Raw genomic sequence first — 27720 nt, 5'->3', positions numbered from 1 at the left:
ATTAATTGGATCGGAGCTACATCAGGGACCTTTACATCCCCAATTACCCACTTGTACACCTGAGGCCTGGCATTGGACCTAAGAACTGGAACTGAACTAAATTCAAACAGCAAAGCCAAAATCTGACACAGATTAATTGCACACTTACAGGCTGTGTGTTAGCATCTTTCAGAAATGAATTGGGCTAAATAAATCCTCTTTAGTTAGCAAATCTGAAATTTTTGAATGACTAATCAAATTTGAAAAATAACTATAATATCCATTAGTAGGAAGAGTCAACAGTCCAGTAAGTAATATAGCAAGTTTTGAGCTCACCCTCCACCCCTTTTGGTTCTGAATTGAAGACAATTGATTGCAAACTTAACTCTACAATGGTATTTCTTCTAGATGGAAACAATACAGGAAAGGAGATAAGGAGGAGGAAAAGAAAGTCCTCAGTGTGTCAAAATCCAGGAGAACAGAGGTGGTTAGTAGGAGACCACAATGTAAAAACTATTCCTCAATGTAAAAACTATTGAGAATGTCGGTATATATATAAAAAAAAAAAAAGAATGTCGGTATATAAAAATTTCGGTATATAAAAAAAGAGAATGTCTGTATATAAAAAAAAAAAAGACCACAATGTAAAAACTATTCCACAATGTAAAAACTATTGAGAATGTCGGTATATAAAAAAAAAAAAAAAAATCCTAAATAAATAAATATTCATTCATTTAGAAGGTACTTATATTCCACTTTATCCAGGATCCTGTCCAGCATACATTACAATAAAACATATATATTTATAAATAACAAATTAAAAAAAAAAAAGAAGAAAACAAATCCAAACACAAGAACTATATACATCCTAAAACAGAACAGAATAATCCTACCATTATAATCCTTTGATCTTCTTTCTAAAACTCAGTCAGAATGTATGTATATGAATATGTATGTCTGTGTGTAAGGGGGGTCACATTCTCTGCTTCAGGGAGCCTGGGATAATTCTCCCAAAGTGAGGACATTAATCTCAGTTGGGTCATGGGCTGGTGGCAGCTAAACTGCAAGGCCAAACTGAGTGCAGGACAAACACAAGTACTTCAAAAAACCCACTCTCCACATCCAAAATCATGCTCCAAAAAGAAAAGATAGTTTATGAAAGTATCTTCAGTTGTTATGGGGGGGGAGTACAGCTTTCAGCTTCAAGGCAAACCCAGTAAGACTTTTCTCTCAACTTCCCAGACAGTCTCAAACAACTTGTGCTCCAGTCTATATACACCAGAGCACACTGTTTAAAATCTCTTCTCAAACCCAGCAAATCTCAGTGTGAATCGGATTGGCTGCAAGCTACTCACTTCCCCTTGTTGCAGGAGGAAACGGGAGACTTTCAAACCTGTTTCCAGGATTCAACCAGGCACAGGGTTTTCTTTTCTGGTCCCTTCACAGTTCCTTTCCTTTCCAGTACGTTTTAACTCTTAAGTACAATTTCCAGATCCTCCTGTTGGAAGCATCGCTGCCAAACTCTCTTTTTTTCCCCCTTCAACCCCCTGGAGAGGGTTCCAGCTGCTGCCTTCTCCTCACACGGTGACTGGGGGAGCCCCCACCCTTGCTCTGAGCAGGATTATATTTCTTTTTCAAAACCCAGCCCCCTAGGGCCTGAACTAATCTGTGTCAAGAGATTCACAGCCACCTGGTGACTAACAGATAACCTTTTACTAGCTGGCACCTTCCCTCCTCTTCTGCACCAGTGTTGCCAGATGGGCGGTTTTCACACCCAATTGGGCTACTTTTCAATTAGCTTGTGCAGGAAAGTTTTTCATTTTTTCAGCTGCGGGGTTTTGGGCTACCTTTTTTTTTTTTTTTTTTTTTTTTTTTTAACTTGGGAGTTTTTTTTGGCATCTTCCGTCTGGTCTCCGGAAGCGCTTTTGCTGACACATTACCAGCTACTGCCTGGCTTTTTGGCTGGCATCTTTCCTGCCGATACTATTAGTATTTTTTATTTTAGGACTGTGCTGTGCCACACTGACTGAATGCTACTGGGGGAAATGGGACAGTTAATAGGCTGCTGGTGGAACTTGATTCGTACACTCACAATGGCATGAACCGTAACTAATGGTAGTGTGAATGACGAGCGTGCCACTGTGGCTGTAGTCACAGAAACATAGGTGTAACGTGGGGATGCCCCCACCACCAAATGCTCTACAAGCTAGTACTGAATCAGCTCCCCTTTCCATCCCCTCCTAAATGCTCTTCCTACCTGGTGGGCTCCCTTCCCGCAACTGGGCAATCAAACTACACCTATGCATTTAAACTTACTCAGTAAAGTTACTGAATCTCTCAGATCTTGTGCACTATATCAGGGAAGCTGGTTTTAGTTGCTGAAATTCAATACTATTTTAGTTTGTGCAGAATTACAAAAGGTCCATAGGTCACAAGGTTTGGAGATATGCCCATGCTTTTGAAAGGCAGAACAACGGTCCTGGAGATGTGAAGCAAAAAAAAAAAAAAGTTTTTAGTGCAGTTATAGCTTATTGGAAGTATAGAGAAATTGCTTAGTGTATTAAATGACATCTTCACACTAACTTAAAGCTAGTCACAGACGTATTTAATCCATTAAAAAGGTATTGACTTGTTTGCTTATCTTTTTTTCTTATTAACGAAATATAATCTCCTGTACACTATAATTAGGGACCATCGTTTGCACGTGTATGCTGATTTCTGCATTCCCCCCACCCCTCTTGATCTTTAAGAGCAAAAGAGAAAACTCCAGCAGAGAGAAAGGAAGCAGTCCACTATCTTCTCTCAGACAACCTAGATTTCTAGGCGTTTCTAGCCTTGTCTTTAAACTTTTTATATCTATAAGTATTTTTGTCAATTTGTCTGCAAGCAATGCAGGATTTTGAATAGAATCTTATATAATTAATTTTTTTGTTTTTGCAATTTTTTTTGTTTTGTGCTACGTTTGGGCTAGATTTTGTGATTGATTGGGCAATAAAAATGTTTGGCATCTGGCAACATTGTTTTGCACTCTCTAGGACAGTGGTTCTCAACCTTTTTTTGGCCGGGACACACCTGACAGATGGTTCTCACATGCGTGACACTGAACATGTGATCGTCACGGGGCTAAATGTAAACCTGCACTCTGCATCCACAGGAATCCCCTCAACCCCCCAGCAATGAGTGCAGAGCAGATCTAGGGCATTATCCGGTACAACTCACCATACATAAAAAAGATATTCTGGTTCTGATGACATCCCAGTAAAAGCAAAACAAACTCCTTTTACTACCAGCCAAAATAGCCTTCCTTTTGAAAAGACAGTAATTTACCACTAATGCATATCCTATTGAGAAAACACAACAAATAAGATTGATACAAATGCCTATATGCTAGTTAAATATCTCACCTCGGTCACACACCCTTCACCAAGTACAGAAAAAACACAAATTATAAATAAGGAGACAGAAACTGGATTGGAAAACCAAAAAAGCCACTCTGCATGCAGTGGGAACCTGGAGAAATGGAAAGAGAAATATAGCACCCAACAGACTCTCAGGATTAGCAATAATGCACACAAACTAACCCACACAAAGTTACACCTGTATTATGGAACACACTCAACCAGTAACAAACCCTATCTAAGAAATACAACTATTAAACCAGACCCTAAACACTAATACATTTCCTATTGGGAAACAGAATAAGCCAAGCTGCTATAGAGCCCCACACAGAAATAATTGTAAAGCTATACTGAAAATGTTACAAAACAGCTGCTGAACAGAATAATATCCAACAATTAAAAACTCATAAAAAATTATTAAAACATGTCCAAATATCAATAAAATATTTCAAAACAGCAGACATCGCATAATACCCAATAATTAAAATGGCAGTCAATCAAGAAAAATAAATTTAAAAAGCCATCTTTACTTACCCTCTCCAGCAACTCTCCTACTCCTTTCCCTTCCAGGCCAATAGCACTCACCAGAAGCAGCAAGGGCTGCTGAAGCTCTGTCCTCACAGTCCTCTTCCTCAGCACCCATAACCAGTCACAATCACACACACAGTCAGTGTCACACACAGTCAGTGTCACTCACACACACACACCTCAATTAGACCCCATGACCCTTCTCAGTCTCTTTCACACCAGTCATCTTCCTGACTAGTCTTTCTCTCACACAAACACATCACCTCCATGACCAGTCTTCTCTCAGTCAATCAACACATGCTCTCTTATATACAAGCTCTCACCCAGGCACTCACTCACACCCACAAACTCACCAAAAACGTCTTCTTTCTTCACTGCAGGGATAGGCTCCAGTTCCGCAGCAGCTTTACTCCGGCGGGCCTTCTTTTTTCGCCATCACGGGGTTGGGCTCCTGTGATTGCCTCGGTCGGGGTCGGGTTTCCTCTTCGCTGCCACGGGTATGGGCTCCCGTGGCGGCCTTGCTTCGTCGGGGTTCGACACTGCCATTCCTCCCACCCCACCCCCAGGCTATCCGATGCCTGCCTCACCGGTCAATCAAAGGCTTCCTCCCTTCTTCCTACTCCCACTGGCAGGTAGAAGGGAGGAGGCTTCTGATTGGGCAGTGGGGGTAGGAAGAAAGGAAGCTTCCAACTGGCTCGCGGGGGCTGGACAAAGGGAGAGGGAAAGTACAATGGGGCAGTGGGACAGCGGGAGACGCAACACACCTGGAATTGATATAATAGAACCTAGGAATTAATTCTAACTCGGCACTTTAAGGTCTTAACTCTTAACTAAAAGACCTAGTTTAGCTGCAAGATTTTGTTTGTAAACATTTTTTCGCCCTTCCTTTCACTATTAGACAATGAAAGACCTGAGCTAAAATGGGCATGGTTTTAAAAAAAACCCCTCAGAGCAGTGTAATACTGACTTTGTACAGATTTTGTTTACAAAGATTTTTAAGAAGGACGCATGTTGAATTGCATGTCCATTTTTAAAAGGGGCATTTCCCTGGCAATTTAGCTGGGGCAAGAAATGGCATTAAATCTTTACCGTGGACCAGGCAGCAGACAGATCTTAACTGTGCCTGGCCAGCCACATCACCAAAGACTGAGACTCTTCACTTTACCTTGATACCACAGTTAAAACAGGAAGCCCTACACAGAGGTGTGTCATATTCAATGGCTTGCAAAAGTTATTTGTTCCCCTAAAACAGTCAGCAGATTTGTGTGGATTACAAATGGCACACGGATTGTTCCAGATCGTATGTTTAATGCAAACCAGAATGCTCTTAAAGTAAATTTGCAAAGTCACAATTCATAATTTCTCCACATTTTTTGTAACATAAAATTAAAAACTGAAAGATGATGCTTGTATAAGTATTCAATCCCCCCAAACTAGTTCCTGGTAGAACCACCTTTTGCTGCAACAACAGCTTTAAGTCTGTTGGGGTAAGTTTCTACCAGCTTTGTACGCCGTTTGGGAGTGATTTTTGCCCATTCTTCATGGCAGATTTGCTCCGGGTTGCTCTGGTTGGTTGGATGATGCTTATGGACTGCAATTTTCAAATAGTGCCACAGATTCCTGACTGGATTGAGATCTGGACCATGATTTAGCCATTGTAGAACATTCACCTTTTTATTGTTCAACCACTCCTGTGTTGCTTTGGCCTTGTGCTTGGGATCATTGCCCTGCTGAAAGATGAACTTGCTCACAAGTTTTAGTTTTTTAGCAGACTGAAGCAGGTTGTCTTGCAGTATATCTCCCTGTATGTTGCACAATCCACGTGTCCTTCAATTTTAACAAGATGCCCTGTCTTTACTGAGAAAACACAGAGGTAGGCGATCTATGATACCGGCAGGTAAACACAAAAAAAATAGATGCCTGGATCTTTTTCCAACACTTTATTGATGCAGAGACGTGTCAAATAAAAATCGCCCGACTCAGGCCGAGTTTCGCAGCTTTACAGCCGCTGCCTCAGGGGCTACAAATAGAGTAAACAATCATAAATCAATAAATATTGTTATTAAGATCTCATAAATATTTAAAAAGAATTTTATATAAATGAATAAATATCCTTTATAAACATTATAAAGATCTAAAATCAAAAAATAGAAATGTGATAAAAATACATAAACAAGAAAAACATTTCTAAAAAATAAACAGATAAAAGGTGACAGACACGTAAGAGTCATACTTAAACAATTAAAACCAAATGTCATTTACCTCCACTCTTCTAATCAGTTAGCTGTTTCATCCAATCAATTAGTATGCCAGCAGTACAAGATCAACTAGAAAAAATTGTTAAATCTATGCATCATATTAAAATAAAATATAAGCATGTGGCGAAATAATTTTTTTATACATATATTGATTTTAACATTTATGTGGCAAAAAATTTTTTTGTGGCTATAATGATTATACAAATTAATTTTGTGATCAGATGGCTCATACTCATATTAATGCTTGATGGAATAGAGTTATTCAAGCATAATACTTAACCTATCAAACATGGTAATTAAATAACAATCAATGGCAAAATTAAATTTTGGCAGAATAGGATTTTAAAAAGCTGTACCAGTAAAGCACGGACTAAAAATTAACACTAAGATAGTCTTTAATTTGTACATAATTCTTTCTAAGCTGCACCTCATATTCATTCAAATTACTTCTTAAGAGGTAGTGCCTTATATATAACAAAAAATTTATTCGTAAACTAAAAATTGTAGATTTTTTTGCAAATAAAGAAACAGAATATCACTGATATATCACTGATATCTCAGTGATCAAAAAACCAAGTAATTGGATACCACCTGGAAATTCAAATCCTGCAATACAAACCTTTGAAATGCTTATTCTAGAAAAAATTAGAAAGATTGAAGATACAACACATAAAAAAAGATTTTTTAATGTAACTAAGAAAGAAAAAAACGCATGGGGAAAACTAAAAGGATATTTATTCATTTATATAAAATTCTTTTTAAATATTTATGAGATCTTAATAACAATATTTATTGATTTATGATTGTTTACTCTATTTGTAGCCCCTGAGGCAGCGGCTGTAAAGCTGCGAAACTCGGCCTGAGTCGGGCGATTTTATTTGACACGTCTCTGCATCAATAAAGTGTTGGAAAAAGATCCAGGCATCTATTTTTTTGTGTTTACCAGTCTTTACTGAGGAAAAGCATCCCTACAATATAATGCTGCCACCCCCATACTTGATTGTTCGGAATGCTGAGGAATGGGCAGTGTTAGGTTTGCACCACACATAGCATTTCTAATTTTTGCCAAAAAGTTACATTTTTGTCTCATCTCAAAAAACCTTATCCCATATTTTAGCTGGGTCACCGATGCTTTCTGGCAAACTTCAGATGTGCTTTGATGTGGTTTTTCTTCTGTAACACTGGGCAACAATGAAAGTGTTACTGACCTAAAAATGTCCTACTCTGTAGTATCTTGATGTGCTGAACATGAATATGACCATGAAAAGTTTTTATTGGCTCTCGTTTTGAAGATATTTAATATAGTTCACTTTCTATGTTTAGTCATGTAAATTTATCCAGGACTGTAAATAAGCCTAGAATGATGTAATATTGCATCATATTGCATAATACCATCATGCACACATCATCCAGAGTTTATTACATCATTTTCTGCAATGCAGTTCTACTGCCATGCTGCTGCTGAGTAAGCTGACGTCAGCAGTGTACTATATGAAGCCCAGTCAGAAAGGGTGAGCATTTGAAATATTCATGCTGGCTGACTACTGCTGGACACTCCGCAGAGATGCTCCCGAACAGGTGTACAAGAGACAAGCAAAGAAATCTAAGACGTAGTCTATGACTTCATTTTTCAAACAGTATTAACCATAGGTCTCCTACTATTGACATACAATTCAAGATGTAATTATATTATTGCATATTACAAAAAAACTAGAGCCAATTTTGCATTTTCACAGTCACATTCATGTTTAGCACATGGAAATGTATAAGAATTGACTAATTTCATTTCCGTAACATGACTTTTGTGAAAATTTGCTGCCCAGTGTAATGGCTTCTTTCTAGCCGCCCTCCCATGCAGTCCCACTTGTATGCAGAGCTCACAATATGATTGACTGGTGCCACTGAACTCTGTAGCTCCTTCGATTATTGGCCTCTATGTGGCTTCCCTCGCAAGTCTCCTCCTTGCTCAGATGCTGAGTTTTGGGGAAAGGCCTTGTCTAGGCAGCGTCTGGGTGGTATGATGCAGCTTCCATTTCCTCACAATTGATCAAACAGTGCTCACTGGGATATCCAAACACTTGGATATTTTGCAGCCTTTTCCTATCTTGTGCATGTCTATAATTTATCTTTAATTTCCTTAGAATCCTCTTTGGTCTTCATTTTCACAGCTTTCCTTTAGATTCACAGTCTGATCAATGGTACTGGAATTAGGATGTCTTATCCAGAAAAGCTGATTTTTTTTTTTTTTTTAATGATTCACAGGTACAGGCCAATTATAAGCCAATTGTTAGGGCAATATCTTTCATCTGGGTTAATTTGGAGCTTCCACAACCCAGGGGAAGCAGCATTTTTCAGTTTTTAATTTTATTTTACAAAAAAAATGCAGAGAAATAATGAATTGTGACTTTGAAAATTTATTTTAAGAGCATACTGGTTTGCAATAAACATAGTCTGGAACAATCTGTGCAAGTGACATTTGTAATCCACACAAATCTGACTTAGGGGGTTGAATACTTTTGCAAGCCACTGTATATACAGTATATATATTTTTTCTGTCTGCCTGTGCGCAAATCTCCATAAACATTCAACCTTCAGCAACTAAGTTTTTAGTCTAGGTAAATCTATATAAAAGACAGAAACCAGAGTAAGATTTTCCCAGGATCGAACTGAAAACTGGGGGCAAATAAATAAATCACTTTCTGCTGCCAGAAGATGGCAGTATCTTATAAGAGAGGATACCAATACCCTGTGACCACTGTTGAGTATTGCAGTCTGCAGAGGCAGATGGATAAAGTTCAAGAAATCAGTGATGTGAGAAAAAGAGCCTCATAAGAATTGCTCAGTTATTCTTTTTTCTGTGGTTATACTGAATTACCCAAAATTATTTTGCTGGTAGCTCAAATTCCTATGCACTAAAAAGTAGCAGAAGTATAAAAATGAAATGGGGTGAGGGTGGTATGGGAGTACCGGATCTGAGTAGTTATGTGGTGGCGGCAAATTCACGCTTGGTCCGAGATTGGATTTCTGGAGATTCTACCTTTCTTAACCTTGTGGCAGAACAAACGCTGGTGGATCCCATAGATATCCGATTTATACTGATGTGTCCTGGTAAGGAACTGACCACTGCTATTAAACAGAACCCCCTTATAACACCTCTCCGACAAGCCTGGCAACATCTGACAAAATATCTCGGTCTTCCTGTATGTAATGCGTTTCTGATGCCTATTAGGGGTAATCCACATTTTACTCCAGGATCTCAGAATAGAGTGTTTCAGGAATGGCAGCAAAAGGGTATAACCATGTTGGGTCATGTTACGGACGAATCCGGGGTTCTCTTCCCTTTTGAGACCTTCCAAATGTTATATGGTTTGCGGGATAATCATTTATTTGGTTATTTGCAGATCCGTCATTATTTTCACTCACTTCCTGCATCTTGTAAAGTTTTAGGCCACCTTCAGGCTCTTGAGCGGTTTTTTCAATTGGGTAAATCCTATGGCCCCTCACTTTCAGACTATTATAAGGTACTTACTAAAGATTTTGCCCCCGAAGCTTGTATTCGAGCGACGGAACGCTGGAATAGGGATGGGTTGTTTCAGGTGCCTCCTGGAGTTTTTAAGGCGTCGATGCGTACGTCTATAACTATTAATAGTAATATGTATTATAGAGAAATGCAAGTCAAACTGTTATATAGAGCCTATATTACACCACAAATCGCCTTTCATGCGCACCTTGTACAGAATGCATCCTGTCCAAAATGTTCGTGTATTAAGGGGACGCTGTCCCATGTTTTTTGGGAATGCTCGGGAACCCATTCTTATTGGGAGAAGATTGTGCGCTATCTAAGTGGGTTGTTAGATGTAAACTTGCCAGTGTCCCCATATATGATTCTATTTGATTGTATCCCCCGACCCTTGATTAAGGGCCAGGAACTTAAATGGTTTATTCGTAAAGCCTTTGCAGTAGGGAAAAAAATTGTTCTGCTTAATTGGAAAGAAACCACGAATCCCTCTTTCTGGACGTGGCGCATACATCTCCATCACCTAATGCAACTAGAAAGCTTAGCTTCTCAGACGGACCCGCAAAGACGAAGACGCTTTCTCCGTATTTGGAATGGATATATACAGGCATTACCACATCGAGCTCGAAGTTTGATTCTCAACTCTTGAATGGACCAAATAGACAAGGAAGTCATCACTCGTGTGTTCTTACCTGTGATATTTATGGACATGAACTGGGACTTGCATAAGGGGGGTGGGTAAAAGGGAAACCTGTTCAATTTTCTGTTACTGATATTGTGGTTTGGAGTTGGGATATCGAAGAAACTACATATTGCTAACTCCCGATGTATTGTTGAAACATTTCCATAATAAAAATTATTTACAAAAAAAAAAAAAAAGTAGCAGAAGTAACTAGATCACTCCAAATATTATTGTGCTTTGTTTGTAGCTCTCTTGCGTCCTCTGTAGGTCCTATTGCTACACCACTTTTGTTATCGCACCATAGCTCTTACATTACACTTTCTGTAATATACTATGGAAACTCTTAATTTGCCTGAAAACTTTCTTCAGCTGGTCATGTACTGATGGCTGCCAGGGACTGAAGAGACAGAATATAATGACTGATAAGGATCGCAAAGTGCAATACCTAGAGACCCCAGCTGATTCTCAACTTCTTCACTGCTTGGTGTTGGAGCATCCCCTGTTCTTATCCCATGCTTCCACCATGAAGAAATATTTTCTCATGCTTCTCCCAAGTCTACCATCTTTCAGTCTCCTACAGAAAAGAGCAGTGCCATAAGGCCTTTCATAAATGTGGGAGGAGAAGCTTTCCAAACCTCTTAATTTTAAACTATTTCTGCTTAAGAATTCCATTATCTCTGGAGAATATTCATGTTGGTGCCTTTTTCCTCCAGTCTAGCAATATCCTTCCGCTCTTTTGAGTCTCCAGCTCAATCAGAACCAGTCGTTGTTGGTGTTCTATTTTATAACCCTTCCTTTGCAATTACTTGGTTATGGGAGTAGGGAGTTGTCTCTATTTTATCTCTCTTCCCAACTTAATTAGCTCAGCACTTGCCACAAGAAGTCTTTGGCCCTGGATCACAAACCATGCCTCCATTGGAACGCTGATCCTCAATCTGGCCAATAGGTATCACTGTTAGAAGGGATTCTCCCATCCCAAGCTGGCAAGGAAAGCAGAGTTCTAGCCAGGGAGTTGAAGCCCACTCTTTTGCATGACACTGTGCAGCACCTCCAACTGAGCCACTCAGCTGGTCCATGTTGCTGCTTTAAAAATAGTATCACAGCCTGCAAAAAAAGAGGTCTTGTTTTCTACAGGACCAATGTGGCTACTAGAATTCAGGCCCTCAAGAAGAGGAATAAATGAATGATAGTTTTAATTGCTAGTTGAAATATTTTATCTTGCTACACCAGTCCAGGCTTTATAGGTGGATTATTTTCCCCTTCCAGTAGATTGAGGCAGAGCACATTGGCTTTTCATGAGATGATATCGCCACTACATAGAGCTAGTACAGCACAGAAAAATCTAGTATCGTTCAGCAGGATCTAGAAGGGCACTGATGCAGGCTTTGGGCCAGGCTACTGGTATACTCAGGAGTGGAAACCCACACTCCAGGGGTTCCCAGACCCAATGATGAATAGGTCAAACCCCGGGGAGGAGGCAGTGAGGACTTCTCTTTAAAAAAAAAAAAAAAAAAAAAAAGAAAGAAGTGCTTTTGAGTGTTTCTCATGCTGAGGAAAAAAATCTTCCTTTCCTTCTGCCCCAAAGCCTTGGTTTAAAAATAAACATGTATCCAGGGCAGAGGAGAAACAACCTGCTCCCAACTGAATTCATTAAGTGCCTGCAGAGGGAAGGACAAGGGTTGATCACAGCAGTTCTCTCTTTGTGCCACTCAGCTGCTCATTAAGAATGTTGCAGACACTGCAGGGCTTGTGGCTGCCAGCACGCAACTAATGCTGCAGGGCTCTCTGTTCCCAATGCATTAAAGTGGGGGAGGTCCTGCTGTTACTAGATGAACTACTTTCCTTGTGGAGGGCAGTATCGCCCTTAAAGATCCTCAGGATAGAAAGATTGAGCCCCCTTTGAAGCATCTATTTTCTTTCACAGCCGTAGCCGACAATATCCATTGGTGGCAGCTTTTGCACTGGACTCAGAAGCTCCCAGAAGACGAGAATGAGAGTAGTATGGAGTTGGCAGCGGCCTTTGGCCAATGCCTATCTTCTTTGGATTACTTTAAGGTCAGTGGCATCATAATTGGACTCCATATTCTTGGTCTGAATCTCACTTGAGCAAGTGTCTATTTAAGGGGGACACTTCTATTTGGTAAGCATTTAGAGCAGTTAGTTAAGTACCTGGGGGATCCTAAGCAACAGAGAGTTCCTGAGAACCAAACTCATTTGTTCTATAGGCTCCAGAGCTCAGGCTCAGTTTTGAGACTCCAGATGATATAGACTAGGCAGGCAGTCAACTTCTTATTCCTCAGAGAAGCACAAACGTCAAGAGTATGGGATCAGTCCTTTCGTGCCTTTCAAAAGTCCAGACATAACTCAGCGCCTCCTCAAGATCCAGTTCGTCCTCTCAAAGAAGTGTGGTGGATTCACTCCCTAGTTCTTCCAGTATGTGGGCATCTACAGCAGTTTTACCAGGAGTGGGCTCAAATAACTTTAGATAAGTGGGTGTTAGATGTAGTTACACCGTGAAGCTTGTTACGCCTATTCCCAATGCCTTTATGGTCTCTCTCTGGGCTTCACTAACAATCAAAAGGCTATCTGAGAAACTCTAGAGAGGCTTCAGTTGCTGCGGGGGTAGTTCATGTCCCTTTCCTGAGCAGAATTAAGCCAATGCTCATTCTATTTTGTGGTCCCTCAACTCAGATGGAGCCTTCAGGCCTAGTCTCGATCTGAAGGAAGTAAACAGAAGCCTCTGAGTTTCTCATTTCAGGATGGAGACTTCTCTCCATGCTGATGGCAGTCCCAAGGTGGGAGCATTAATCATTAGGGATGTGCAATCGTTTTTCCCGAATTAGGCAATGTCAACGAAATTATCTAATTCAGAATGGTTCGGGAGAACCGAAAAAAGATTGATTTTTTCTGAAATTTCAGAAAAAAATCATTTTTGAGTTAGTGTGCGCTAACTCCTGTTAGCGCACACTAACTCTGCCAGGTTAGCACGCACTAAGTCTCGATAGTGCGCACTAACCTGAAAATTGGGGCCCCTGAAAAAAAAAAACCACAAAACAAACCACGGGAAAAACGAAATTCTCGTGGGGGAGAGGGGGCCGAAACAAAGCCAGACACGAAATTTTTACCCAAAGCACATCTCTATTAATCATCTCTAAACTTTGCAAAAGCATTTTTTCATATTCTAATCAGGCAAGAAGATCAAGAGTACCTTAGTTTTTTGTTCTAAGTAATATTTCCAATTCAGAGTGCTCCCTTTTAGGTTGGCCACAGCTTGTCGAACCTTTACCAAAGTCATTGTAATAGTGTGGCATTCCTGAGACAAGATTGGGGGTCATGGTTCATCCTTATCAGGATGATTGGTTGAGCAAGGCCAAGTCTTTCAAGCAAATAGTTCAAACATCCAAAAGAGTGGTCCAAGTTTTATAAGGCTTAGGTTGAGAGGTGAACTTTGTGAAAAGCATGCTTCACCTGTGTCAGTCAGCCTTTGGATTATCTGAGAGTGCATTTTGATTCTGTTGGGCCATGTGTGTTTCTCTGCAGACACGGTGGTCAAGCTGATCCAGTAGATACAAATATTTCTTGCTCTTACAGCCCTGAGAACTTGGGCTTATCTTCAGCTTCTCAGTTCCGTGGCAGCCACTCTTCTCTATTGCCATTGTCCAGAGCTCATATGTGGCTTCTTCAGTCTTCTTCCTGTCTCGTTGGTTGTCTCAGTCCCAGGATTACAAGATCTGATTTCCTTTCCATTGTTGGTGAAGAACAATCTTCATTGGTGGATGGGTCCCTCAGAACCTTTTATGAGGGGTCAGTCTATCAACTCCCTCCTGAATTTTGGTCACAACAGACGCAATTTCTCAGGCTGGAGGGGCTCATTGTCTGGGTCAAGTGATCCATGGCCTATGGACTCAAGAGGAGACCATTTGGTCCATCAACAGATTGGAAACCAGGGCAATCAGATCGGTCTGGTGACATTTTCTCCCCTTGCTTAGGGGAAAAGCAGTTGGAATGTTTTCAGTCAATAAGCAGGGCTGAATTAGCCATGATCTGTGGATGATGTCATCAGGTGGCACTGAACAGAGCTGTCTATCCAAGATAGTAGAGCTTTGAGCTCTACGCATTGCCTCAATCTCCTCAGTCTGTTTTTGTCCGCAATTCACATGGATGGCTCATCCATCTCTTATTGTGGTTCTCTGAAAAAGACTCTTAAGAGCCAACAGCTGTGGAGAAAAGCTTTTTCTTTTAATTTAAAAGCTATAAAATAATATAAGGCTTTATGGAGAGACTGGCAGAGTGCTATGCAAAGCACCAGTATAAAACTCTCAAATGATTTCACTGATAAGACAATATATAGGACTTTACACTTGTTTCTTTCCACTCCTAAACTAGGTTATATAATTGTCAACATTTCTATGATTGGCTTTCTACCATAAACGATTAATCTGAATTGCCACGTTAATTTGCTCACACTCTCCATGTTGATTAATCCTTGCTTTGAATGCAAATGTTATTTCGGGGCTTGTTACTAGCTACAGTCTCTGCATGACCTTGATGTGATCTAAATATCCTTCTGTAATCCTGTGCTCCAGATTTGTTCTGTTAATACAGTATTCCTATCTAGCCTCTCTCCTTCTGTGGTGTCTGTCTGTGCAGTAAAAACTAAAGTAAGTGTGTCATGCTATTTTTGTTAGTAATTATGAAGTTACTTATGATCAAAAATAAAACACTTAGGAAAACAAGAATAATGACTTCTTTTGTGACATGTTAGAAAGTGTTTCATTGCCTCTTCACCACTTTTCATCACAAGTTATGGGGCTCTGTACACCCACAACACTCTCCCTTAAAATTTCTCCTCCTTAGGCTACATCTCATCTTTGTTTTTTTTGGTGACTCTCCAATAACACTTTTCAGTGCTATTTTACATCTTAAAAAATAAATAAATAAATGGAGAAAAACAAAAGGGAAAAGTTCTCTGAGAAACTTCTGGAGCCTTCCCAATGGCCTCCAAGAAAATAATCAGTGGCTTTAAATCCTGCTCGTGTGACTAAATCACAGATGTTACTTCTGCCTGGGTCCAGACCATGCACAAACTGCTCTGCATGTGGTCTCAAAGATCCCAGCGCTCCGGAGCAGCCAAAATAGTCAGCTTGAGGGCCAGGATCAAGAGCAGGTCAGCTTCCAGAAATCATTACTCTTCCTCTTCTTCAAAAAGCAGCAGAAGTATATCTTCAGGTGTTGCTTCATCACATCATGAAGACCCAGACTGGGGCATATCGACTCCCACCAGGCATAAGTCCATGAAGTTGGTCAAAGTGTCTCCCAAAGCAAAACACACAGACTCCTCAATGCACTTAGCACTAGTGCTGCTTGTGCCATCTCAAAAGAGAAAAATTGACACAGTATACACAAAGAGGTTGCACAGAAGAATGCACTGGGTCCTTCGAAGAAATAGACACGTTATGCTGCATCAAACAAATCAAGGCAAGAATCATCAGTGCATGTAGGCACTTAACACATGGGACATTGGTGCACTCGTTGCAAAGGTGTGAACATTGCATCGATGAAATCGATGCATTCTGCATCGGGAAAATCTACGCACAGTGCACAGAGATATGCACCGAAGTAATCAATGCATCTTGTACCAAAGCAACCCTTGACGCATGTTGAATCAAAGCATTCAACACTTCCTTCATTGAAGTTACCGACAAAATCTACTACAAAGTACTCAACGCAAGCATTAATGCAAGACACTGCTGAATTGATGCATGCATAGCAGGAGACACTCCATATCAGTTCTGATGTGCTAAACCTCTCCCATTTGTTAACTTGCTCTACATCTTCTAGGACAGTGGTCCCCAACCCTGTCCTGGGGGCCCACCAGCCATTCGGGTTTTCAGGATATCCACAATGAATATGCATGAGAGAAAATTTGCATGCACTGCCTCCATAACATGCAAATTTTCTCTCATGCATATTCATTGTAGGTATCCTGAAAACCCGACTGGCTGGTGGGCCCCCAGGACAGGGTTGGGGACCACTGTTCTAGGAGACCCAAAGGAGACCAGTATTTCCCAGTACTTCCAGTCCACCCTGGGGAATGTTGTGTGTAAGACATCTTAAAAGCCGCTTTACCTACCTAATTATATGTGGCATATGAAGCTTCTTTAGCAGAGGCCAGACTACAGCTTCCATCTGCCATCACCAGAGCTTTGTTGATCTCCCACCTTCTGACCCAGGGTCTCCATCTAAAATCTCCAGATACCATATGCTCCATCCCTCCATTGCCTTACAATCCCTCCATGAAACTGTTTTAGTATCAGATGAAGGTGCTCCACCACTAACACCAGTGCAGAGATCTCAACAGGCCATGGGGCAAATAACTGACATGGTAGGAGATTTTTTTTTGCCTCCTTTGTACTGGAACCCAAACAGCCATCATTCCCACTGGCATACCCAATCATTCCTTTCTCGCCTCAGATAGTAATGTCAGGTACCCCACCATTACCAATGTCATCTTCTTCAGGACGTAGGAGATATACCTCCAGCGAACAACCTCCATCTACTTCAGTTCCCTCAAGACTTGTCAGCCCCTCCACAGTACTCCTGGTGAAACGTTTATTCTACAGAGGAGTCCCCTGGCAGCTCCCTTCTGATCTGCCTCCAGGGATGCCAGATCACACTTCTCCAGAGTATATGACATACTCCAAGTTTGTGGAGAAGATGGGAACAATACTAAACGTAGTGGTACGCAAGGACCCAGACTCCAGAGAAGATGTCAGGGGAACATTAAAAATCTTGGCCATTCCGGTAGTCTTCTGCCTTGCCAACTCACACAGTGCTAGAAGTGCTCATGAAAATGTGGGAAAGTCCTTACTCGGGTATTATTGCTACCCATAAGCTGGATCATAAATTCTATTTGCTCTTGTCTTCTTTATGTCCTTTTACTTGTGGTTTATTCATTCTTTCCATTTAGGGACAGGCATCTCGAGGAAGGCGGCTTTCCTCCCCACACTTTTTTAGGGAGATTTTCTTGTTTAAAATTCAGTACTTTGTAATAAGAATACTTGATCTTTTTGTACTGCACCACCTCTTAATAGTGGTGATGATGCCATGTGAAAACCCTCCATCTGCTGGAAGGGGGAAATAACCCACCTGTAAGGACTGGACTGGAGTAGCATGATTCATGGAAAGAATTTCTCCAATTTTTCTATACTAATTATTTTAGTTTTCTTATACTGTATATACCAACATAAAAATAACTTAAGGCCAGCTGATGGCAACAATGCCAAATGGAAGACTTGAGTATGTCTCCCATCCCAGCTTCTGCTCTTTCTGCCAGCTGGGGAAAGTCACAACAGTGAGACCTATTGCTCATACACATTCTGTGGCTTCTGGCTAAGGATGATCAATGAACTAATTGGACTAGACTGGTGAGAACTTAAAATCATGATTTCCTGTTGCATTCTACACCTGTGTAATCAGTATGATCCTCGCAGCAAGCATTGTTACAGGTTCCACCATCATCTGAGATTAAGCACGAGTTTACTTGTCACTCTGCTTTTGTATTTTGCCCCTTTGTGCAAGTTTAACTGGGTTCAGTATGCAATATCGTCTCTACGCTGATGATATTCAGTTTTTTTGGGTTTTTTTGTTTAACCAGTGGTTTCTAAAACTTGGCTGAGATACTTGATTTGGTTTCAATTTGCTTGTCAGGGGTGAAACAATGGCTAATGCACAACAGGTTGACTTTAAATTTAAAGAAAATGAAAATCATGATTCTGCAGAGAGCAAATTGAATGTACCTTTGTATTTTACTTTTTGACAATCAGGCTATTCCGACTGTATCATGTGCCAAGAGCCTTGGTTGATGTTAGATATGAACTTATGTATAGTATGTCTGCTCAACGTAAGGCTATTAGTTACACTTGAGGAATTCTCTAAAACCATTGTTGAATGATTATGAATTCAGGTTGGTTGTACAGGCCATAAAATTTACAATCTTTAGACTACTTTAATGCCCTGTTATTTGAGCTTACAAAAAAATGCTTTATGTGCCCTTCAGATCTTACAGAATCTGGCCACCTGTTTGATATTTGGGTTGAGCAGAAGGGTTCTCATCTCTCCTGTGTTGGAAGAGCTCCACTGGATTCCTATTGAGCAGAGAATACAATTTAAAATTGTTTTACCGATACATAAGATGTTAAATGTGGACTCTCTGCCATGGATTAATCTGATGTTACACATTTATACCCTCACAAATTCCTTATGATCATAGCAGAGAGGTCTTCTCAATATATGATCTATCTGTTCTGTCCATTTGTTGGAAATATGGGAGAGGACTTTCTCAGTTGCTGCCCTGCTCTTTGGAACTTGTGAATCTTTGAATACACAAAAACTTAGGTTATTAAAAACCTCTTTATTCTTGCAAGCTTTAATGGCTGATTTTGTGTGCTTTGCAGTTTTCCTAAGCAGATTCTAGAAATAGCTAAATATGTTTTGATTGGAATGATTAGCTGTTTGATGTTTGTTTTAATTTATGAATGTAAGCTGCTCAGAGCTGTGTATTTTATAGCATACAAATCTCTTAATAAATATAAATAAATAGTAGGTAGAATGTAGACATCCACTCAGGGCTTCTGACCCAGCCTTGAGGAAAAGGTTAAAGGCCTGAATCTTCATGAAGATCTTTCCTGATAAACTTGTTTATTCAGTATATTAGATAAATGTTCTGCTTTTCAAAAATTTTCATTTTACTGTATTTGTATTATTGTAGTACTGTTTCTTTTTGTGTTAAAGAAAAAAATATTTTTTTTGGCCAGGACCTGGTGTTGAAAAGCTGCAGAGTTTCCATTTTAGCTGAGCCAGTAGCAGGCAGGAGTGTCGCAGTAGTTCCATTAAGGTCATCAGCGTGTCCAAACCTCTCCTTTAAGACTCAGTGAGCATACAATGCACAGCCTAATGCATGTGCCAAAGGGGCACAAACCCTTGTGAGCCCCATGGGTGTTCCGAAAGTCTGCTGCACCTGTAATTCTTTACTGGTTTTGGATGAGCAAGTACTGTTTGTGGTTTTTACACCATAATTAGGGATTCCATTGTATCTATTTAAAGCTAGCGAGGGTTCAAAGAGATTCAAATTTGTCATCCTAATTTGCAATCCGTTTTCACTGTGTAAAACTTGTATGATCAGAGGATATACTGAAATTATGTATTGTCATATGCATTTAGTATTATAAAAAGCAGATGTTTAATAATGTGCGTGACCATATGTGTTTAGATTTTTTTTTATTAGAACTATACTGATGCATTTAAATAGTGTTGGAAATGATTTGTGCAAAACCATAAAGATTTTCATACAATTTACGTATGGTAGTGCATAAACTTAAATTTATGTAGAATGAACATTTTAGGTCCATATTTGCTCATTTAAATTTGTTTGAGACTTAATAAAGAATTTTTACTTATCAATATAGCAGAGTTGCTTACCTGTAACAGGTGTTCTTCTAGGACAGCAGGATGTTAGTCCTCACACAAGGGTGACATCATCAGATGGAGCCTGGCACAGAAAACTTCTGTCAAAGTTTCTAGAACTTTGACTAGGCACACTGAGCATGCCCAGCATGCCACTATCCACCCATCCATGCGGGGTCCCCCTTCAGTCTTGTAAGATAGAATTATGAAAAAATAAAATAAACCTAGTAAAAGCCTCAACTCCACGGGGTGGCGGGCGGGTTTCCTGAGGACTAACATCCTGTTGTCCTAGGAGAACACCTGTTACAGGTAAGCAACTCTGCTTCCTCCTAGGACAAGCAGGATGGTGGTCCTCACACATGGGTGAATACCAAGCTGCAGGCTGCTCCCAAACTTATATAGATCCACAAAACCCGAACCTGGCGCTAACAGGCACAACTGAGGTGGTGTGGAAAAACTAGGGAGAAGCCAGCCCCGAAAAAGTGGGCCCTAGGCAGGAAGAGTTAGGTTGTTTCTTACTGAAAGAAGTTCTTCAGGACAGCTTGACTAAAGCTGCTGTCCCTATGGCCATCTCTATCCAAACAGTAATGGGACGCGAATGTGTGGAGGGAATTCCACATTGCAGCCTTGCAGATGTCGGCCACAGGAACTGCATGCAGATAGGCTACCGAAGCCGCCGTGGCATGAACAGAATGAGCCTTCATATGCCCGTCTGCGATTAGCAGAAGGAAATACAATCCGCCAGCCAGTTGGATAACGTGTGCTTGGTGACCTCAACTCCCAATCTATTCTTATCGAAGGAGACGACGACGAGTTGCATGGACCATCGGTGGCCTGCTGTTCTCTTCAGATAAAAAGCCAAGGATCTTTTGCAGTCCAGGTTGTGCAGAGCCCGCTCACCGTGGTGAGAATGCAGCCTGGGCAAAAAGGTAGGCAGGACAATTGACTGGTTGAGATGAAAATCAGTCAGTCACCACCTTAGGCAGGAACTTAGGGTGGGTACGAAGCACCACCCTGTCATGGAAAAATGTTGTGTAAGTTGGATATGCTACCAATGCTGAAGCTCACCGACTCTGCGTGCCGAAGTAATTGTAATCAAGAAGATAACCTTCCATTTCAAGTACTTCAACTCGCAGGAATGCAGTGGCTCGAAGGAATCACGCATGAGATGAGCCAGAACTAGGTTAAAATCCCAGGACACAACAGGAGGCTGCAGAGGAGATTTCAGCTGAAGCAAACCCTGCATGAACCGGCTCACCACAAGATGCATGGAAATAGGCGAACCATCCACCACATGGTGGTAGGCCCCGATAGCTCTGAAGTGCACTCTGACCAAGTTGGCTTTCAGACCAGCATCAGAAAGAGATAATACACAGTCCAACAACTTGGGAGTAGGACAAGAGAATGGATCCAAGCTATGACTCGCACCAAATGGAGAATCTCCTCCACTTCAAAGTGTATGATTCCAGATGGGTGGCTTTCGAGGAGCTACCAGGACCCAAGACACATCCTCAGAGAGGTCAAGGGGCCGCAGGACTAACCTCTCAATATCCAGGCTGTCAGAGACAGTGCCCAGAGATTGGGATGGTGCAACCTGCCTCGATCCTGTGTGATCAGGTCAGGGGAGGCCCCTAGACTGATCAGTTTCCTGTCGGAGAGGTCCTGAAGGACTGGTAACCAAACCTGTCTCAGCCACTGGGGGACCACAAGAATCATGGTCTCCCCGTCCTGCGGAGCTTCAAGAGAGTCTTCAACACCAGCAGAAGTGGAGAATATGCATACAGAAGGTCCTTGTCCCAATGGTGGGCAAAGGCATCTTAGGCTGGTCTCCCGGGTCCCCAGTGAAGGGAGCAGAAATTGCTTACCTTGTGGTTGTAGGGGGAGGCAAAGAGATCTAGGTCTGGTTCCCCTCAGAGGTGGAAAAGGTGATTTGCCACAATCTGGTCCAGGGACCACTCATGGAGGTGGATGCTCAACTCAGGCGATAAGTCACCACATTCTCTGACCCTGCTAGGTACACAGTCCGGAGAAGAATTCCCTTGGACTGGGCCCAGGACCAAAGTTTGGACAGCCTTCTGGCAGAGGAGCAATCCAGTACCTCTCTGCTTATTGATGTACCACATCGCTATCTGGTTGTCCATCTGGACCAGGACTGCTCGACTGGATAGGCAATCTTGGAATGCCCAACGTGCATACTTGATCGTCCAAAGTTCCAGGAAGTTGATCTGGCATGAAACCTCCTGGGACGACCAGCATGTGTGTGTGTGTATGGAGGCTGTCCCCAGCCTAGGGTGGAAGCATCAGTAGTGAGCACAACCTGGCACGGAGGGGTCTGAAAGGGAACCCTCTGCTCCAGGTTGGGGAGAATTTCCCACCAGGACAAGGAGACCTGGAGGGGTGGTGTGATGCGCACCATACACCTAGGTCCAGGGAGGCCTGGCACCACTGTGACCGAAGAGTCCATTGGGCTCTCCACATGTGCAAGCGGGCCAAGGGGGTGACATGGACAGAGCAGCTATGTTACCCAACAAATGAAGCATAAAGCAGGCTGGCAGTGTCTGCTGGAGTGGACCCAAGTTTGCCAGAGACACTAGAGCAAGCACTTGGTCATGGGGTAGGAAAGCCCAGCCTTGGGTCATATCCAGGCGGGCCCCAATGAAGTCCAACTGAGTCGATGGAAAAAGATGGGACTTCGGGTAGTTGTTGACAAACCAGAGGGATTCCAGCACCTATATGGTCAAGCTGAGGAAATGAAGTGCCCCATTTGCGTGTGGCCACCTTGACCAGCCAATTGTCCAAGTAGGAGAAGATGTGCACTCCTAGTCAACCAAGGAGTGCACCCACGACTGCCAAGCGCTTGGTGAAGACACATGGGGCTGTGGCCAGGAAGTGATTGTTGCCTACCAGGAATCGTAGGTACTTCCTTTGACCGGGAGAGATTCTTATGTGGGCAAAGGTGTCCTTTAGTTCAAGGGAGCAGAGCCAGTCCCCTCTTTGCAGGAGGGGGAAATCAGTGTGCCCAAGCGAGATCATCTTGAACTTTTCCCTTCATAGATGTTTGTTCAAGGCCCTCAGGTCTAAGGTGGGGCATAACCCCCCTGTTTTCTTTGGAATCAGGAAGTATTTGGAGTAGAATCCCAGTCCTTGTTGACCTTGCAGAACAGGTTCTACTGCTCACGCCATTAACAGGGCGGACAGCTCCGTCCAAAGAACCTCCTAATGTGGCGTCTGGCCCCACGACGAACAAGGGGGGGCGTCCAACAGGACACTCAAGAAATTTAACAGATACCTTCAACAAATGATGAACAGGACCCATTGCTCCAATGTGATCTGTGGCCATCGGTCCTGGAAGGACTGCAGCTGACATCCGACCAGGACTGGTCCCCTCGGGACCGGTGCAAACCCTGTGGCAGGGCGTTGCTGAGGAGCTGGTTGAGGTCTGGGAGTCTGCTGTTGTCGAGAGCGGCCCTAGAATTCCCTCACAGCACACAAGTACACGGGGCCAGAGGATAATATTTCCTCTAGCGATAAAAGGACCTTCTGCTGCTGACGTGAGGACTTCCGGGCCGAGGATGGAGGGTCCAAAGTGCTGGCAGAGAGATGCTGGAGGGTTTCATGCCACAGTATCCTGGCAACTTGTCCCCAAACAAGTTCTCCCCTGTTTAGGGCAGGTCAGCAAGCTTGTCTTGGACTTCTGGTTGGAGGTCCGATGCTTGGAGCCATGCCAGCCTATGGGCACCAATGCCCACTGCTGCCATCCGAGCTGCAGTCTAGAAAACATCATAGGTGGAACGCACCTCATGTTTGCCCACTTGAAGCCCTGATGGGCAATGGCCAGAAGGGCTTCCTGCTGTTGCTGAGGAAGGCATTCAGCTACCTCCTGGACCTGCTTCCAAAGGTTGAAAGTGTACTGGTTCATATAAAGCTGGTAGTAGGCGATGCGAGCGATCAAAATCAAGCCCTGATAGACCTTCCTACCCAGGGCATCTGCAGCCCAGTGTTCCTGCCCCGGAAGCGCAGAAGCGTGGGTATGGGAGCGTTTAGCTTTTTTGAGGGCAGACTCCACCACCACCGACTGTTGTGGGAGCTGGCACCTCTCAAAACCTAAGGCCAGCTGGACAAGGTAGAGTGTGTCTGCCTTACGGTTCACCGGCGATAAGGAGACCAGGTACTCCCTGAGGAGCAACTCTTTGAAAATATCAAAATGGGGATAGCAAGCGTCTTATTTGGGGCATCTACGAACCGGAGAACCTTCAGCATCTTGTGATGGGCATCGTCCTCCTCCAGAAGCTGGAAGGGCTCAGATTCAGCCATGGCCCACACAAAGCCCACAAAGGTCAGATCCTCTGGCGGGGATCTACGCCTCTTACCTGAAAGAGATGGATGCAAGGGGATGTCACCAGAGTCCTGCGAGGAAGACTTCGATGTATCATTCCCCCCCCCCCCCCAAGAGATCATACGGGGTTTCCTTCTCACTGAAGTCCCCTGGGGCTCCCCAAGGAGGGTCCCTGCCTGAGATCCCCAGCTTCGGAACCAAAGGCACCGATGGAACCAGGAACACAGAGGTCCCTAAGAGACTGGAAACCGGACCGGGCAAGAATGTGCATGGTACCGGCACAGATGGTGCCCCGGACAGGAGGCATCTTCCTCTTCCGAGGAACCCATAATGGGGATGACTCTGGATGGAGGAGGATTCGGCGGTCGCTGAGGCATCAAGAGACCCCCCCAAGTGCCAGTGGCAGCTGCATGGGCAGGACGCCCAAGAGGACGTTGAGTCACTCCAGCAGCAGCCCTAGCATTGCAGGGGCAGGCTCAGACTCCTAGGGCACCAGCAGAGCTGGCAGCTTGATGCCCTGAAGGGCACAGAGCACCACTTGTTGCACCCTGCGGTCCACCTTCTCCTGGAAGTCCGCCGAGGCAAAGACAGAGGGAGGAGGATCAGGACGTCACCGGAGCCTCCCCAGAACCTCAGAGAGGCTCGGTACACAGCACTGATGTTGGTGGGGAACGCCCAGGACTCCTGGGTATGATGGAGGTTGAATCCTCCTCTCCACAGGGTTGCTTTGGGACAGCATGGTGAACCCTGGTGCTGCCCCAAGCATGGCAGCAGGTGATGTCATTGGTGCCAATGCTTCTGAGGTTTCCCATGGAGCTCAGCCCGGTCTTTCCCCGGTGCCAAGGATGGAGATGATCCTGAGGTCCTGGAGTGTAACGACGCTGAAGGTGGCCTATCTCCGGCCCTGTGCTTATGAGAAGTCGCCGGAAGAGGAGTGGGCACAGAGGGAAGCAGCTCCATCAGTTCCCCATGGTCCTTGGGAGTAGAGGCGCCAGATGCTGGAGTCAAAGGGTCAGATTTTCTAGACCAGATGTGTTTTTCCATTTTATCAAGCCAAGCCCGACAACCCTGGGGGGGGGGGGGGGGGTCATTTGGTCGTAAAGGCGACACCCCTGGACATCATGCGATGCCCCCCAGGCAGAGGATGCAGACGTCATGCGGATCCATGACAGACATGGTCCGCGGACACTGGGGGACATTGGCAAAAACCCGATGATGCCATAAAAAAGAGCCAGCGAGAGGTCGATGACTGGCGGATACCAAGAAAAAAGAAAAAATGACCACGCAGCACTGAACTACCGACAGGGGAAGGGGGACCCAGCACAGAAAAGTACTGAGAATAGTACAGAGAAAAGACACTAAGAGCAGAGCTCCAAAAACCTGTGAGGCAAACAGCTCCATGGATAATAAGCGACTGAAGGGGTCCCCCACATGGATGTGTGGCATGCTGTGAATGCTCAGTGTGCCCAGTCAAAGTTCTAGAAACTTTGACAGAAGTTTCTGTGCCGGGCTCAATCTGATGATGTCACCCATGTGTGAGGACTACCATCCTGCTTGTCCTAGGAGAATGAACATTAGTGCTTTCCTTCCTTTGTGTGTTCAAACTGTGACAGAGTCTGGGGATTCTGAATACATCTTACCAACCATCTTGTGGCCCACAGACAGGACAACTATGCTGGAATGCAAACTGCGAGGGATTGTCCACAATGATTACTATCTGTATATCTAGTCACAAATCCAATTACAACGACCCCCACATATCAGCAAGTTTGGAATCTTTCTGCAAGAACATGTCCTTTTTGACAACTCAAAGCTAACACTGCAGAAAGTCCTGCAGTGCTTCATTTAATATGTACGTACAACTGTATACTTTGTTTTTGCACAAGACCAATTTCATGTAAATGCAAAAAACCCCAAAAAAACCCACAGCTCTTCAATTCCTCAAAAAACAGATTTTTTTTTTTTTTTTACGAGTGTGTAGAAATGGTGAAGTCCTCAATAAATTCACAAGATAGAAAGAAGATTTGCTCAGACAGTAGCTATAAGGAGCTGCCTGAAATGACCACTGCAGGTTTACAATGTTACAGACTGCAGCAATAAGCCACAATACCTCTTTAGCTTGTTCGACAACCATCATCAAGCCTCACCTGGTGTGTACATGTTCCCTGTGTTGGGATTGATTAAAAATGGCAGGAAATCCTCAGCATGACCACGCATATACTGTGCAGTTTGACTCCTCAGCTGTGCCAGTGTCAAGATGCTGCCACGCTTCTTCAGCTGGTCCTCAACAGCTCGGTACATGCAGTGTCCATCAGAGGGAACCTGTTTGATCTGTAGCCCCCTGCCAACCAGCATTTGGCCCAGCTTTTGATTTTCTAGGTGCCTGACTCCTGAGAGATTCTCTATTTCGGCCTCCGCTATCCGTTCTTCTCTTTCCTTTTCCAAAGCAGCTTTCTTGTCCTAGAGGTTAGAAACAGAAATAAAATATTAACTGGTTTATCCAAGAGTTTGTGAGGTAAAATAAGCCGTACTACATCACAGGTCACACCTACCCACAAGCCAAGCAAGGTTACCAGGCTTTCATGTATATCATGTGCGCAGACATGCACACAGCTTGTACATCTCATTCCCTTGTCTCATGAATAAAAGTGATCTTTAACTGCAAGCTATTTTACAAATTTGTCTTGTTTTTCTTTTTTTTATCCTGCCATTTTTTAATTGTAATCCATAAGGTCCATATTCAGAAGCACTTAGCCGGATAACTCAGAAGTTATCCAGTTAAATGAATATTTGGAAACGTATGCAGCTAGAATTTAACCGGTTAAGTTAGGAGCATTCCAGGGATGTAACTGGAAGGAGTTGACTTAGCTGTATAACTTATCTGGCTAGCTCTTCGTCACCTGTTGATCTGTCCTAAAGTTAGCCAGATAAACTTATCCAACTAACATTAAGATAGCTGGATATATTCAGCAGCACGGCTGCACCACTGTACATAAGGGCTAAGTTAGCCGGATAAGTAGGGGGGGCTGAAATTATCCAGGTTTTGTTATATTTTTAATGATTTTGTTTTAGATATGAGAATTTGGTACCTTGTTTAAATTGTGATCTTTGCACATCACTTTGGGCAACAGTTTTATCTGTAAAGCGATCAGAAATGCTATTAAGTTTATCCTCCTAACTAGCCGAGCCACACAACGGCTGAACATGGAAATCCAAATGTCTGCCTGTTTTATGGTTTGCTTATACAAGTTCTCTGTCTTTCATATGGCACCCCTGAACCCTCTCAGGACATTGATATGAATATAAATACCCTGCTACTGGATGCACTGAAAGACAGCACTGCTTGTAAAACACATAGACAGTTATCGGTTCTGAATTGCTCCAGGCATATGAAAAGAGTTTCTAGTACATAAAGGATAAATTTGTCAAAAAAACAAACAAACCCCACACCCAAATCATTTTAATTCTGTTTTTTTTTCTTTGCTTCCATTTTCCTTTCTCCCTTTGTCTTAGGACAAAATAACAAAAACCTTATGACTAGATGGAGTAAGGGCAAC

General features: G+C 42.9%; 1 protein-coding gene across 3 annotated transcripts in view; it reads right to left on the bottom strand.

Moving 5' to 3' along the window:
• The window catches only part of OTUD6B (OTU domain containing 6B), an 81522-nt gene that overhangs the window by 9908 nt on the left and 43894 nt on the right, over window positions 1-27720 (bottom strand). For all 3 annotated transcript variants that reach the window (XM_029591652.1, XM_029591654.1, XM_029591653.1), the window contains exon 4: window positions 26311-26623. In XM_029591652.1, coding sequence (XP_029447512.1) covers window positions 26311-26623 — 313 coding nt within the window. The remainder of the gene's footprint in view (window positions 1-26310; window positions 26624-27720) is intronic.

This window comes from Rhinatrema bivittatum, chromosome 2, assembly GCF_901001135.1.
Source record: "Rhinatrema bivittatum chromosome 2, aRhiBiv1.1, whole genome shotgun sequence".
In the NCBI taxonomy this organism is placed as follows: domain Eukaryota; kingdom Metazoa; phylum Chordata; class Amphibia; order Gymnophiona; family Rhinatrematidae; genus Rhinatrema; species Rhinatrema bivittatum.
This window is presented reverse-complemented; position numbering and strand designations above follow the sequence as displayed.